We start from the raw sequence: 16,188 nt of genomic DNA on the forward strand, positions 1-16,188 counted from the left end.
GTATCGCATATTACACAGGGGAGTGCTAGAAGATCAAAATCTATTGTACTGATGCAAGAGGATAAGCAAGAAAAACATAGCAGAATCAGATAGTCATTCCTTATTTCTTTTGTGGACAGATGCCGAAGTTTGGGATTAAAAGCGTTTCCTTTTCTGAATGACTCTGAAACAGAATGTTGTAGTAAGTGGTAAACGGTTAGCTTGAGGCCACAAGACTTGACCCAAATACGTCTTTACATGCATATTTCCTTTGCCGCTCTAGTTCAGCTGAGTTGTCCTTATAATTGTTTTCTGGCCTACCAAATGTCGTTGGATTTCTCGCCCCCGCCCTTTTCTGAAGCTTGTTTCCACTTTGTGTGGTTTCAAACATCTGGATACCATCCATCATCTTGAGAGAGGGTTGATGACAGCCGCTTCAGCACCAAGGCTGCTATAAGTAAGGGGACCGTATATAGGAGAAAAGAATGGCGTCTAAAAGCCTCGGGCTAGTGAGGTCTCATTTTAAATGGGCTTCCTAAAAATAATTAAGTGCAGACTTTAGCCCACTAGGCGACTGACATGGGTCAAAATAACAAAAATTTGAAATCCATTGAACTATGAATCCATGTGTAATCCAAGCATAGATTCCAATGTACCAGCCAAATCATTCCCTTTCTCACCATCTCTCTCCCTCTCTCTCTCTCTCTCTCCCTCGCTGAATTAATGCTTTAAATAACTTTAATCAGACATGTTAATAAGACTTCTCTTCAGTGTTCAGGGTGTTGGATATGGTCTATTTAACTTCACCTAAAAGTTACCGCATGTGTTCCAAGTTCTTCAGGGACCATATTAAGAAAACAGACCGAAAATGTTTGCCTAAAGTGTGAAGAATGGCCTCTTTTGAACAATGTATTAATGTCTGTCATGAAGAAGCCGGCAGGTTTTTTTACTCTGGGTAGCGCAAGCAAGTTGGAAGCCCCTAGCTTAAGCTGTCTGCGTTAATTAGGTTAATTTTGCATTCATGATTTTAAAGCTTGGATAATTTACTGCGGCATATTCCTAAAATATATAAAATCCAAGCATGACAGCCAAGGCAGTCCTGTGTTGACTAGTGATGTTGTGGTAAGTGCAAACCTTTTTTTTTTGTGCGGCTGAAGACCAAAAATGGGAATTGAAACCACTTCCCCAAATGGTTGGGCTGCAGGGACCCCTTCACTGGGGGAGATGTCTTATTATTTGATGTCTCCTCCGCTGATATAAAATGCTGCTCTTGTTCAAATAAAGAAATAATGACTTTATGAGACTGCAGTGTTGGATTCTATATGATATGAATTCCAAATATTTTTCAGAGCATGTTTTATTGTGTGTTGCTGTGGGGGGGGTGGTGGGGGGGGAGATGTTGATGGCTTGATTAGGTGTGTAAGTTAGGTACAAATGTGCTGAGGAATTTGATTTCTAATCTGTTTTTTTTTTAATTTTCCTGCTTCCTCCCTTTTGGAACAGCACCACTTCCAACCCCAACAGCTGTCTCATCATGCTTCTCCATTCCCACTCGCCCTTCACCCATCAGGACTGCAGCTTCCTGCCATGTCTTCAATCGGTGCCAGCTCGGGTCTTCTGGCGCTCTCCAATGCACTGGCAGCTCACCCCCCATTTGCACTTAAAGAAGACAAGAACCATCAAGATCCGGAGCACCGACGAGGTAAAGCAATCCGTGTTTTTTTTTGCTCTCTAACTGCGGGGAGCGTTTAAAACTACTTCCCAGACGGGAATTTTGACCTGATACCTGCGCTCTATCCTTCCCGTTTTGGTGCACTGTTTAAACAGCGTCACAAGGAATTTCCTCCAGTCCTTTCGATTGTCGCTGTCGTTATGCCGGAAGATCGGCTGTAACGTCGGATGAACTGCAGAGACGGCCTTCCCACTGATCCTCCGCCAAAGATACTGCAGGTGATTGGGAGAAAAACCCAAGCCTGAAGCTTCACTGACTTTTACGAGAATGCAGTTGAAAGTAGATTTGGGCTCCCCCCCCACCCACCTCTCCCAGCGTCTGTGGGTTTATACAGTGAGTAGCTGATCAAATTGGCAGAAAATGACTCCTAACCTCAAGAGCCCTTAAAACCCCTCCTTCTACAAGTGGCACAAATTTTCTCAAAATAACCCCTTAGACACATTTCCCTGGAGGGGGGTTGACTTACATAATAATGTTTGAGGCCTAAGTCGTCTACTTCATTTTGGACTTGGTTAGCAAACATTCCCTTTGCAAAAGAGCCAATTGCTAAGTACAGTTTGATATTAGAAAAGCATATTTTGGAAAGAAGAGCAGGGAGCATGTGATTCTGAAGGGGCTTGACAGGGTAGATGCTGAGGTTCCCCCTCAGTTGGGTAGTGGAGGGGGAGGTGAAATCAAGAACTAGGGGATGAGGTTTCCAAATATGCTGTGGACATTGCTGGCAAGGCCAGCATTTGCTGCCCATCCCTAATTGCCCTGGAACTGAGTGGCTTGCTTCGGCCATTTCAGAGAGCAATTCAGAGTCAATCACAGAGGGAGATAAGGAGGAACTTATTCTTTCAGAGGGTTGTTAGTGTTTGGACTTCTCTCCCACAGCGAGCAGGAGAAGCTGGGCCATTGAATATATTCAAGGCTGAGTTAGACAGATTTTTGATTGACAAGGGAGTCAAGGGTCTAGGGAGACAGGCAGGAACGTGGAGTTAAGGCCACATCAGATGATCTTACTGAATGGCAGAACAGAACAAATTTGACCCCCATTTGAGGGGTCAAATGGCCTACTCCTCCTATTTTATCTCTTCTTAAAGAAACGTGCGTCAAATTGCACAGTTTTAAATGGAGCTGAGGAGCAGAGGGATCTTGGCTTGTGAATAAATAGGTCGTGAGAGTTGGCAGAACAGGTAGGTCAAACCATAGACATAAAATACAAAGCAAGGAGGTCATATTCAACCCTATAAGACCTAAGGCCAAAGTTGCAGCTTTTTGTACCACATGATAAAAGTGTAAAAGCAACAGAAAATGGCACAGTACAGATTCACCTAAGATGCTAATGGGGATGAGGGATTGCTGTTATGAAAAGAAATGTGAGAATTTGGGACTTTTACCACTACATCTGTAATTAAGGAGTGACTGAATTGAGACTTCAAGGTGATGGAAGGGTTCTAATGAGATAAATAGTGATTGATTTTTTTTCCCACCGACTGTGAGAGGGCACAAATTTAAAAATTAAGTGTGACATTAAAACAAAATTCTTGACATGGAAGGATGTTGCATTCTCTGCGATATATTTTTTTAAAAATTCATTCTTGGGATACAACTGGCTGACTTGTTAGGCTAATTCAGAGGGCAGTTAAAAGTCAACCATGTGCTGTGTGTCTGGAAACAAACATAGGCCAGACCGGGTAAGGATGGCAGATTTCCTTCACTGAAGGACATTAGTGAACCAAATGGGTTTTGACAACAATCATTATTTTCATGATGATTATTATTAATGAGATTAGCGATTTGTTAATTCATTGAGTTTAAATTCCCCCCACTGCCATGGGATATGAACCCGTATCTCCAGAGCATTAGTTCCGGCCTCTGGATTATTAGCCCAGTAACATTACCATTGTGCTATCATTTTGGTTTCTTTTTAAAAAGTGATTTAGGCAATTAGAAAAGGAGTGTTAAACGGGTTTGGGGAACAAGCGAAAAGAGTGGGCTTAGACTGTTTTCATTATGTAGAGGTAATGATTTGATGGGCTCAATGGCCTATTTCTATGCTGCAGCATCCTACAATTAGGCTCAACGAGGAGGAAGAAAGTAGGCTGGATGGGTGAGGGAGAATTACAACATTTATAGACAGAAAAACTGGGTGAGATGGTATTCACGTTGGCCCCATTGAACACAATCCTATAATTACTTTGCTGTTGATGATCATTTGCAAGTGATTTCAAAAAAATAATGAAAGGTAATATGATTATACACGTATAAGAGGAAAGACTGATTTCCCTTCTTGCACTTGGGATCATTGAAGAAAGATGAGAGGAAATCAAGTTGTACAATTCGAAGTGGGGAATTTCTGAATTACACTAAATTAAATGATAGAGTAAACACTGAATATTACTTTAGGTTCAGTTCAGTGGGCATTATTTACATTGAGGAAAAACGACTTTAGTTGAAAGGTCAACTCAAGGTTTAGAATAATTTGTGAGATGTGATGGTGGATTAAGGATGCTGTGTGAAGTGAGAGGGTGCGGGTATCTGTGTAGGGACTCTGTTGATGAGGGCATCGACCAGCTTTGAAATTGGCAGGTTGGTGCATTCATTAAGATGCCAAGCAGAGAGGTTTTGTGTGAGGTGTGTTTGTGTGCTGCCATCACAAGGCACAATATTACCTCAAGAATGCTTTTTAAAAAAAAATCAACTGGATGTTGCAGTGGGAAATGGCATACAAGAGGGGTTGACCTTTTGAAGGTCTGAATTGGACTGGTTCAGTGTTTGACATTTCCTCTGTTGTAGTTGTGAAGCAAAGTGAATGGATTGTGTTTTATATGACACATGCTGAAGGGCAAATGACTAACTTGGTTTTTGTTTCTCTTGTTCCTTATGGTCTGGTGTACTTCCAACCGAGTCAGACAGAGACCAAGGCTCAGTAAGTAGTGACATTTTGCTGCTATCCATTTTATGAAGAAAACATAGGAGGTCAATCAAAACAATTATTTCCAGAAATGCAGAGTAAGGGAGTTAGTGACTGCGCTTGTTAAGTTGGAGCTATTCCAGGGTATGATGTTTGAAAAAAACTGTGTTCAATGTGTTGAGTGTTTGTACCTGTGTGTGACAAATATGGGAAATAGTATCAAAATTATTTTCAGATGTTTTTTTGGATGGCGAATGTTCTGTGTTTGGCAAATGGCCTGGAAGGGTTGTGAAAGCTAAATCAAATGTTCAGTTAATGCTTTACAATTCCTGTTGGCACATGAGATGATAGTTGGGCATTCATTTTATAGATCACCACAAATGGCACCCCTCAATAAGATATTGGCACACACAAGGTTTATACATACTATTTTCTGTATTGCCTTTTCTACTGAGGCTTGGAAGTTTTACATTTGTTTCACTAATATTCCCCTGGATATGAGGCAAGTGGAAAGATCCCCGAACAATAAACAATCTCATAAAAGGCACGACAGAATGGATTACCTTTACAGTGAATGATATTCCAACTTAACCCTGAATTCTATAAGGGCTATAAAGCCAGGGTTCTCCAAGCTTTGGTCTTCAGGGGTCACATAATTCCATACTATGGAGCTTTGGGGCTCACATGATGTTTAAATCCATGTTTCCATTAACTTGGACTTTATTTCTAGTGGCTTCTTCTAACAGGTCTCGGGTGCTTTGATTTAGGATTTAGCTAGCAATGAGGCAGCATGGCTTAAAAAACAGCCTTTTTCAAATACAGGGTCACAAAAACGCCAAAGAAGAAAATGTAGACACACAAATAAGACTGAATTGCTTGACCTTTTAAAGGCCAGATTGCCAGGACTCTGGGGATGATGAGAGAAAGGCAGGTTCTATAAAGGTTGCTGTACTGACTATTTATATTCAGTAAGTTACCATCAGTCAAGTTGTGGGGCTTAAGTTGAGCAAATTCATTCTGCAAAGTTGAGGTGGGCGAAAGGCCACTTGTACATTGTTCTCGGGGGGATGCAAGAGGGAGTTCCCCTGCTTTAATGGGAATCTAACCCGTTCCTTATTTCTGCAGGGGATGTCAGTAGTTGACCTGTAAATATTTAAAATTGAATCCCTCAATTCATTTAACTTCTACCCAATTCTGGATAGGACTCACTGTCTAACCTACCATTGCCTGGGAAAATGGGGCTAGATGTAACTGGATAGAAATGCACAACTTTAGTCTGCAAGTCAGCTCCACGTTTTTTAAATGATGGACTGTCTGTTTCAGTCAGGTGGAATTCAAAGCTAACTCACCCATCAGAACCCTACTGGTTGAGTTCAATGCTGATTTTGCACTCTTCCATAACTCGCTGTACATTGAAGTCAGTGGAGAATAATATTGGGCAGAATGTAAAACCACTGTTCTATCTAATCCTATTGGTTTCCTGCTTGCTGATATAGGTTAGAATTATTGCCCCTCACCCCCACACATGCGTGTAGCGTGGAACTCCTAATCAGCAGGTTGACGGCCATGCTTCCGTTGCATTACTGAATTTTAGTGTTGCAGAAATTACTTCCTGGGTCTTGGCCACTTTGTAGATCTGTGGCTAGGAGTGGAAGTGGGAACATGTGCTTTGCCCAACATAGGCCGAGCTTTTTGGGCGCATTTGGTGGCCTGAGCGGACAATATGGCGAGAAGGCCAAAAATCGGTTTCACAACGTCGTGAAACCAGTTTGCGATCGTCCGCTTTGCTCACCGATGGCGGGCTGCATACCCCGCCATCAGACATCAGGAACCTCATTGTAACGTATCAGCGTATCATTGTAAGGCTAGCGCGCCAGACTCATTCCCCCCCCCATTGCTGGATTGTCCGCCCACGTCGGCGTATATATGACATGCACTTGGGCTGCACTTCGTTTGGGATTTCAAGGTCTGTTTGCCTACCTTGCTTCGGTCAGCACTCGCAGTTATCAGTGCCAGGCTTCACAGACAGCACCACATCACTTTTCGGGGGGTTCACTGGTAAGTCTCTACTTACTAGATCAGCCATATGTGGGTGGATTTTCAATGGCTGCCGGGCAAGGTCTTGCTTAGGGAAGGAGGAGAAATGGCCTCAGGCAAGGGAAGAGGCTGCAGGACGAGAGCTGTACTGGGGAAAGAGGGTATCCCAGGAGGTGTGTGTGGAGGCACATGTTGATCTGTCCAAGTGGCCTCAAGATGGTGAGGGCTAAGGAAGCAGTCTGCAGAGGAGATGAGGCCAGATGGACATGTGAGGGTATGTGTATGAGAGAGAATGGTGATGTCCCTTGAGCTGGCAGTGAGTGAGATGCCAGTGAATGTTTGATGGGCTTGAGTGTGTGAGTTTAGAGCGATGAGATGGTTGCCATATCCTGGTTGCACAGATGAGATCATTCATCCTCTCTGCATTGGATGGCCAACCTATTCTGTGCAACATTGGCATTGATCACCACTGCCATCGCCTACCAAGCCAGAGTGGTAATGTAGCTGCCCCTCTTGTGCACAGAGTGGGGGTACATCATAGCGGGCATCCATGGCATGCAAAGGCGCTTGAGGGCTGCAGTCGTCTTGACTTTCGGGGCCATGTCTCCTCTGCTGCAGTCCTGGGCTGGAAGCACTGAGCATGGCTGTACTTTAAATGTGGTGCCTGGCATGATGAAGTGGTGAGGTGATGGTGTGGCGGGCGAATTGGAGCCCACCCGCCATCGAAATGGCATGTATCCCGGTAATGTATAATTAATGCAGCGGGTTTAGGACGATACAGCCTGAAAACCCGCCATTGCGGCCGGCGGGTAAAATGTTGTTTTACCCGCTTGCTACCGCACTTAGTATAAATCTGAGCCGATTCTGCCATAGACTCCTGGAAAAGAATGAGGTTTAAATGTCCAAAGTGTGTTTTGGAGTTCTGCAGCTTTTCAAGATTGAATTCTGAAGACTGAGCTCGTGTAACTTTCTGGATTAATGCAAGGGACTATAGAGGCGGCTGCCCTTTTAAGGGCAGATAGTTGGGAATAAAGTTAGGTGGGTATGTATGGTGTGAGGAGGATGCAAGGAGACTGCGTAGGGATATAAATAGGCTAAGTGAGTGGGCAACAAGGTGGTGGATGGAGTACAACACGGGAATGTGTGAGATGATTCACTTTATTTGTAGGAATAGGAAAGCAGAATACTTTTATAAAAGGTGTGAAATTTTGCATGTTGACTTTCAGAGAGAATTTTGTGTACTCCTACAAGGAACACAAAGTTAGCATGCAGGTGCAGCAAGCAATTAGGAAGGCAAATGGCATATTGGCCTTTATTGCAAGGATATTGGAGTACAAGGTAAGGGAAGTTTTGCCACTATTGCATAGGGTTTTGAGGGGCACAAGTATTGTGCTCAGTTTTGCTCTCCATGTTTCTGGAAGGATATACTTGCATCGGAGACAGTGCAGTGAAGGTTCAGTAGATTGGTTCCTGGGGTGAGACTGAAGAGGATTATAATCCTAGCCCCCTTTGGGACTGTTCTGGATCAGGCATACTTTTGGATAATCAATCTCCTTAAGGTTGAGAAAGACAGGCCTCACAGGCACTTAAATAGGTCTGAAGAACTGATGTAACTCTCCCTGAAGTAAAGAAACCACCAGAGAATATTACCGCTCCCCTGATAGCCTTTTTAACAAGTTTTAGCTAGATTATAACAACCTGTAATTATAAGGGTCTGGGCATCTCTCCTCAACAATGTACCTCTCTGCCGAAGAGTGTACGGAGATGGGTTCTTGAGTTTGGATACAGAAGACTGTGTTGTGAGCCAATATATTTTCTAAATTATATAAATGTTTATTAAAGAACCAAACATGCAATTCACATTTGATGGTAATCGCAACCTTGATAATTCTAGGAAAAGTATAATTTTGTTTCTATTATAGAATCCAAGTTGTAAGTCTAAATAATGTTACAGAGTGATACTTAAGATACCATCAATATTTAAAGTAGTATTTATTTTAAATCCCGAGTAGAAAGCTATAGAGTCTAGCGAGATTCCTCTATCCCAATTAAGGGGAGAACTATCATCGCTACACTACAGCAGCTATGCCTTTACCTTGCTAGAGTGAACCCAACTAATCTAAAAATCCTCCTGTGCGGTTTCAATATTTATACTATAAAATAGTTGAGTCAGCAGGAGGCATGTTGAGCACACATGTTAGTCAACATCCTTCATTTTAGTCAACATCCTTTGAGCAAACAGAACACTGAGAGATGCAGATAGTGGTCACTGTACTTAGTTTCCAGGATTTGGTTGACAAATGATTGAGAGGCATCCTTTTGGTTACCCATTGTTAGATTGCGGTATTTTACAATTTATCAATGCCTTGCTGAACTGATGTAGAGTCTAGTTTCTATTTTTTTCAGGAACTGTCTTGTGTTAGAGAATATACAATATCCTATGCCACAGGATGTTGGTGCCCTTGAGCACACAGTTATGCCCAGGCATGTTTATAATCTTCTAAACCTTTGTCCAGCAGATGAACTCTGCCTTTAATTTTTAATCCCTCATAGGAAATCTTTTTTAAAAAAAATCTTATAACTCCATTTTTATAGCTGGGTTCCTTTACAAGATAGCTGTCCTATGATGAGAGGTTGAATAAATTGAATAAAACTCTAGAAGAATGGGAGGTGATCTCATTGTAACATTCAAGGGGCTTGACAGGATAGATACAGGGAGATTGTTTCCTCTAGCTGTGGAATCTGGATTGGGGGCACAGTCTCAGAATAAGGGGCCGATCATTTAGGACTGATGAGAAATTTTTTTGCTCAAAGAGTTTGGAATCTTTGGAATTGTCCACCACAGAGGGCTGTGGATGCTCCATCGCTGGATATATTCAAGACTGAGATTATGATCTTTCGGGGAATTGAGGGATATAAGGAGTGGCTGAGAAAGTGGAGCTCCAATGTTAACATTGAGGAGTAAAGGTGCATGCAAGTAGGGCAATGCAAGTGGTGCAGTTCCTGACAGTGCATAAGAACATAAGAAATAGAAGTAGGAGTCGGCCATTCATCCCCTTGAGCCTGCTCCATCATTCAATTAGATCATGGCTGATCTTCTACTTCAACATCATTTTCCTGCACTATCCCTGTATCCCTTGATGTTTTTACTATGTAGAAATCCATCAATCTCTGTCTTGAACATACTCAATGACTGAGCCTCCACAGCCCTCTGGGGTAGAGAATTCCAAAGATTCACCACTCGTGGGTGAAGAAATTTCTACTCATCTCAGCCCTTCATTCTGAGGCACTCCACCCCATTCCCAGCCAGGGGAAACATTCTTCCTGCATCTACCCTGTTGAGCCCTGTAAGAATTTTGCATGTTTGAATGAGATCGCCGCTTATTCTCTAAACTCCAGAGAATAAAGGCCATGTTTATCTTCATAGGACAATCCATCCATCCCAGCAATTAGTTTGGTGAACCATCGTTGCACTCCCTTTATGGCAAGTATATCTTTCCTTAGGTAAGGAGACCAAAGCTGCACACAGAACTCCGGGTGCAGTCTCACAAAGGCTCCATATAATTGCAGTAAGACATCTTTACACCTTAAATCCTCTTGTAATAAAGGCCAACATCCACTTGCTGCCTTAATTGCTTACTGTACCAGCATGTTAGCTTTTCAGTGACTCATGAACAAGGACACCCAAGTCCCTTCAAAGGTCAACATATCCCAGCCTCTCCCCATTTAAGAAATGCTTTGTGTATTATTTTTCCTGTCACATGAGCTGGGACATGTCAGTGAATTTTTTCAAGATTTTTTAGTTAATTAATAAACCCTTCATGAAGCCTCATCCCGCCCATGGATGAGGTTTCATGGAAAATGCGAAGGCCGCCTGAGCTCGTCGCCTGCCCCCCAACCTTAAAGTTGGACAGGCAGCTCTTTTAACTGGTTTAATGACTATTTAAATGGCCTTAATAGGCCTGTGACAGTTTGGCAGGCACGCAGCCAAGTTGGCTGTGCGCCCGCCAAACTGAAAATCTAAATAACGCGCGGTGACGTTGGGACGTTCGCTCGACGTTGGGACGTTCGCCCGACATCACCGCGCGTCATCTTATGCGTCAGCAAGCGGGCCCCGCCCCCGCTCACCGACCCGAAAATTCTTCCCTAAGTATTTGTTTAGTTTCTCTCCCATTTCCTTATTGCCCATTATAAATGCTCCTGGCTCCACCTGTAATGCATCCACATTTATTTTTGCTAAATTTATTTCATACCTATTGAAGCTTTTACAGTCTGTTTTTATGTTTCACGCAAGTTTACTCTCATGTTCTATTTTTCCTTTCTTAATCTTTTTCTTGGTCCTCCTTTGCAGAATTCTAAAATGCTCAAATCCTCAGGCTTACCATTTTTTTTATTGGCAACTTTATATGCCTTTTCCTTTGATCTCGCACAATCCTTGATTTCTTTCGTTAGCCATGGTTGGAACACTTTCCTTGCTGGGTTTTTGTGCATTATATAATGTATTTTTGCTGTAAACTATGTATTAGTTCTTTAAATGTTAGCCATTGCCTGTCAATCGTCCTAGCTTTTAATGTAGGTTCCCAATCCACCAGAGCCAAAGATTCATATTTATATTCTTAAACCCCTCAAAGTGGGAGAAATAAAAATAAAAAATTCTCTCAAGCTGCAATATTCCTCATTTATTTATTTCTGTTCATAAAGCCTTCAGCCCTCATGGCTCATTATAGTTAAAATGCATTTTTTGTGCAGGCAAATATTGAGCTTTCGTACTCTAGGTATCTTTGGGTCAGTGAAAACTGCTAGAAAAGAACTATCTATGTTTGTGCAATCTTTCTGAAATTTGTGACCCATTTGTAATTGATGGAGGAATAAACAAGACTCTCTTGGCATAGCTTATGAACAATGCATTCCCTTTGAAAACCACAGCTGAGCATTCTTCCCAGAATCACTTCCATTATTCATACAGAATTCTATGAGCAATGGTGATGGAGTTCTTATTGCAGGCAAGGAGCCGCTAGAGAATGTGATCATAAAAGTAGCCAATGGAATGCGGTGTTGCAAAGTGCTTTACGTCCAATGATTTATTTTTGTGGCAGTCAGTTTGTGCACAGCAAGAATCCAGAGACAAGGGATGAGATAAATAGCCATTTTTTCTTTCTCTTTTGTGGCGTCAGACTTTGCAAGATAGCAGCAGATAAAAAGGGCAGCTAGGAGATGGGAATAAGTTGGATAGCTCGTTCAAAGAGCCAGCACAGGTTGAATAGCCGCCTGCACTGTAAGATTCTATGATTTTGGTTAGCCAGGACGTTGGAGGAATGGGACTGACTGGATTGTTCTACAGAGAGCCGCAGTGGATTCGATGGGCCTAATGCTTTCGGTAATGAGTCTATGACCCCTTCATTTTAATAGTGCCTTGCCACCATTTACAACCACACATATAGGGAGTCACTTTAATGTCTCAGCCAAAAGGTAGTGCTTTTTATAATGCAACACTCCTTCCGCCCTGTGTTACATTGGCCAACTGTATATTCTACTCAATTTTGGATTAGAGCTTTAACCCACCACTTCAGATTCAAAGGCAAGAGCACTACAACCAGATGTGTATCCGTGTGGATTTGGGATGTGGGGTGCCTCATCCTCGTCTTGATTCATAACCATTGTTTTTAAAGCTATTACTGCAGTCAAGAACTTGGTCTGCAACCTCTGAGTCAGAGCAGCGTACCTTGCGTGGGGTAGACTGTGGAACTTTAGTTACATCTTTTGGATTAAATGTTAAAGTGAAGTTGCATGTCCCTGTTGAAGAAGACCTAAAAGATTTCACAGCACTATTCAACCAGATCATAAATTCTTTAGTTCCTTGGCCATATTGTTCTCAACTAGCACCACGATCAGAAGATTATCTGGTCATTCATTCCATTATTGTGTAAAATTGGACAGTCACCTTACTCAAGGTTCTCTTCTTCTCTTATGACACAAGTTTAACATTCGTTCCGGACTGGCAGCTAAACTGTAAAGGCTCCCTAAACATTTATTATAGGCCTGGAATTTCCTTGAAGTCCTCTGTGTACCCTCTGTTTTCCAGGTCGACTTTGTCAGGCCAGTGATTGTCAGGGGCAGTGCTCGGATGGTCGCTTCCTATACTGGGAGTTCCCCATTTCTTCAACTCAGTTGGGATCTAATGTCTACTCGACAAAAAGTTGCTTCATTTTGAATTATCCAATTAATCCACATTTATTTTGTATTGAATTTCCATGTGTTTTTTGAATATTACCATGTTATTTACGCTGCTTAATTCAAATTACTGGAGAAGTAAATTTTTTAGCTTAAAAACTGTTTTATTATTGTTAAGCATTGTTGACTGCATTGAAAATAGTTTAGTTTTCCAGAATGGTTTAGTGGTAGAGTTTCAGTCAGCGTTTCTGCCAGCAAATAAATGCTTTAGAGGAACTTTGCTTGTTATTCCATGTGTGCCCCTCACCACCGACCCCCCACAACTCTTTTGCCTTTGCATTACATTTTATTGAACAGCTTCTTAAATTATAGCTAACTCTTGCAGGACTCCAACTTTTCAATACCCAACACACTTAAACTTAGAATCCTGGAATCTTATAGCACAGAAGGAGGCCATCCAGACCATAGTGTCAGTGTTGGCTCTTTGAAAGAGCTATCCAATTAGTCCTAGTCCTCTGCTAGTTTCCCATTGACCTGCAATGTTCTTCTCTTTAAGTATTTATCCAATTCCCTCTTTAAAAGTTACTATTGAATCTTCTTCCACCACCTTTTCAGGATGTGTAGTCCATATCATCATAACTTGCTGAGTAAAATAAATGTGCCTCATCTCGCTTCCTGGCTCTTATGCTAATTAATTAAACCAAATTGCCTAACTAGAGGGGTTTAATATTACAATGCAAAGCATTCAATAGGTGTGTGTGTGCATGTACCTGCATGCGCAAATAGAAAATGCAGTGTCAAGTTGTATTGAGGCTTTATTTTTTTCAGGTTCAGAAATGAATTCCAGCGAATGGGTTAAAAGTCTTTTTCCACTGACGAAGGGCCTTGTTATACAGAATGCAAATTCCGATGGGTGCACAATCGTAGAGTCACAGAGTTATACAGCACAGACACAGGCCCTTCGGCCCATCAATCTCATACTGCCATGCTGCAGTTATTCTCAAAAAGGGTCTACTGCTAAGCGTAGAAAGCACGGAAAGAGGAATTCCTTAAGTGTACAACTGGGGATTGTTGTCAAAAGATTCTTGGCGACCTGTGATTGGTTGATAGTACCACTAAGTACAAAGTACAAGTGGGCTCATCCCTCCCGCACTAGAATGTTTCCACCTGATGAGTGTATGTTTTGTTTTAAAAAGAAAACAAAAGATGTGGACTCAACTATGCAAACTGACTGAAAGTTGGATTGATTTGAACCCAAGGAATTGGAATAAAGTTGAAAATTGCATGTGACTCCCTATTGCCAAGTTGGGGATTATTAAACTTGGTAGCTGCCTCCTCCTATTTTCTGAATTCCTCTGTCCTTGCGTTAGTACCCTGGGCTGAAGGTAAAATGATCTCTTTTTGAATGTAACCAAAAGACTGGAGATCCATCATGTTTGACCTGACAATTGCTACAACAGCCAAAATGGTGTCTTTGTTTGTCCACAGGGAATGTGTTGACAAAGATGTAGTGCATCTGTCATGCATGCTTGCTTTCCTTATTAATAATTAGCTGCCTGAATGTACGCAATGATCATGGGACCAGAAAAGGGGAAAATGAATTTTCAGCTGCTGCTATACTGGTGTTTAGCTTAATGTCCCCAAACCCTCATTTGCAGAAAGCATTTAACCCTCTTCTGTCCATGCAGACTATGCCTTTAGCTTTTGAGTTTAGGGAAATGATCGTTTTTCTCTCTGGGCAGTTCCTAAAACTTGGGGGCATTGTTAAACTGTCTGCATTAGAGTTGACAATACATTATCATTTACAACTGCTTTTTATATTCTCTGAAGGAGTTATAGCATAATAGAATCCGGCAGCACAGAACAGGGCCATTCAGTCCATCATGTCTGTGCCAGCACTTTGAAAGAGCTATTTAGTTAGTCCCACTCCCTTCCACTTTCCCTATAACTCTGCAAGTTGAAATTAGTATTAAATATGTTTCCAACACCCATTCAGGCAGTGCCTTCTGTAAATTCTCCACATCTTGCTCTTTGATTTCTTAGGCAATTATCCTAAATCTGTGCCCTCTGGCTATCGTCCCTTGTTCCAGTGGAAACTGTTTCTCCATATCTTCTCTATCAAAGCTCTTCAGAATTTTGAACACATTAAATTTCCCCTTAATCTAGGGAGAACAATCCCAGCTTCTTTAGTCTCCCCGTGCAACTGGTCCTTTGTATCTCTCAGTGCTTTGCACTGGACACCAAGCAGAAAAGAGGCATTGGAGACTCAAAGATCTCTGTAAGTAGAGAGGAGGTGGGAGTGTTGAGGGAGAGGTCATAGTGACTGAAGGAGCAGCCACAGTAGTGGAGTCAGGAATGAGAAGTAGACCAATGTCTGAGGATCAAGGTGGGGACAAACAGCTGGCAGAAATTCAAGCAAGGGAGAGTTACCACCATGGAGAGATTTGAAGCTGAGGGCAATTATTTTTTTTATATACATATTTAGTTCCTTTTTTTCTCCCCCTCCTCATTCTTATTTTAGGAGATGGATTCAAGTTACAAAACGTCGGCTGAAAACTGGCTTAAAAGATCCAAGCGTCTTAATTGAGATAATTGTGGCATAGGTCCGGGCAATTTTTCAAACCAGGAAGACATCTGCTAAATGAGTCTGCTTGTTGCTGCCCTCCCACTACATGAGTAACTGAGTGTCACTGACACAATATGAATGATGTAATGTTTGGACATTATAAAACGTTCCCACTGTACAGTGTGTTTGTGTTGAATATATAGTGTATGATATTCTAATGCTATCTGATAAGTAGATGAGAAGTTCTCAACTGCCCTAAATATATAGTTAAATAGTTGTATGCTACCTTGAACTCTCTACACATTTGAAAGGCTTATAAAATTAGAGCCTCTTGTTGGTAGCTTGAAAGAAAAAGAGGCTTGAATGAATTTCCTTTGTTTTTGTCTCCTTTGCCTTTGTAGGCACTGACTCCCTTACTAGGTAGGGTACAGTGGCTAAGTGTTGTCAAGCTGCTTCAGAACATCAGAGGACGGAGCATCACTGCTGTACTGAAGCCTGTCTTCAGCTAAATTTCCACACATGCAGTCGTCTTCTAGGGGTTGCGGATTAGTGACCAGGAATAGAATCAATCGTAATTCTACTCACCCCCACTTTTACCCCAGGCCTGTTGTAGTGCTGCTTCACTGCCCCGGCGGAGGACAGAGTTCAGCCGAGTACTGTTTAGTAATTGGCCCGAGATTGCACAATGTGAGATTATCTATCCACACCCAACAATTGTTCTTGTGCGAATTCTGCGACCCAACTTGTTTTCAAATGAACCAAATTCTGCTGATTGGGTTGCTCTGATTGTGACCCTGCCAGGAT

General features: G+C 42.0%; 1 protein-coding gene across 7 annotated transcripts in view; it reads left to right on the forward strand.

Annotated features, from left to right (window-relative positions):
* LOC144688932 (transducin-like enhancer protein 1) overlaps positions 1–16,188 on the forward strand; it is a 173,447-nt gene that overhangs the window by 93,882 nt on the left and 63,377 nt on the right. For 5 of the 7 annotated variants that reach the window (XM_078555970.1, XM_078555972.1, XM_078555973.1 and 2 more), the window contains 2 exons: positions 1,483–1,681; positions 4,609–4,625. The exons of 1 other annotated variant lie outside the window; for it this stretch is intronic. In XM_078555970.1, coding sequence (XP_078412096.1) covers positions 1,483–1,681; positions 4,609–4,625 — 216 coding nt within the window. Of the gene's footprint in view, positions 1–1,480; positions 1,682–4,608; positions 4,626–16,188 lie in introns of all 7 variants that reach the window. One more of the 7 variants, XM_078555971.1, reaches the window with a different exon arrangement.

The sequence above is a fragment of the Cetorhinus maximus genome, chromosome 13 (assembly GCF_964194155.1).
Source record: "Cetorhinus maximus chromosome 13, sCetMax3.hap1.1, whole genome shotgun sequence".
NCBI classification, from domain to species: domain Eukaryota; kingdom Metazoa; phylum Chordata; class Chondrichthyes; order Lamniformes; family Cetorhinidae; genus Cetorhinus; species Cetorhinus maximus.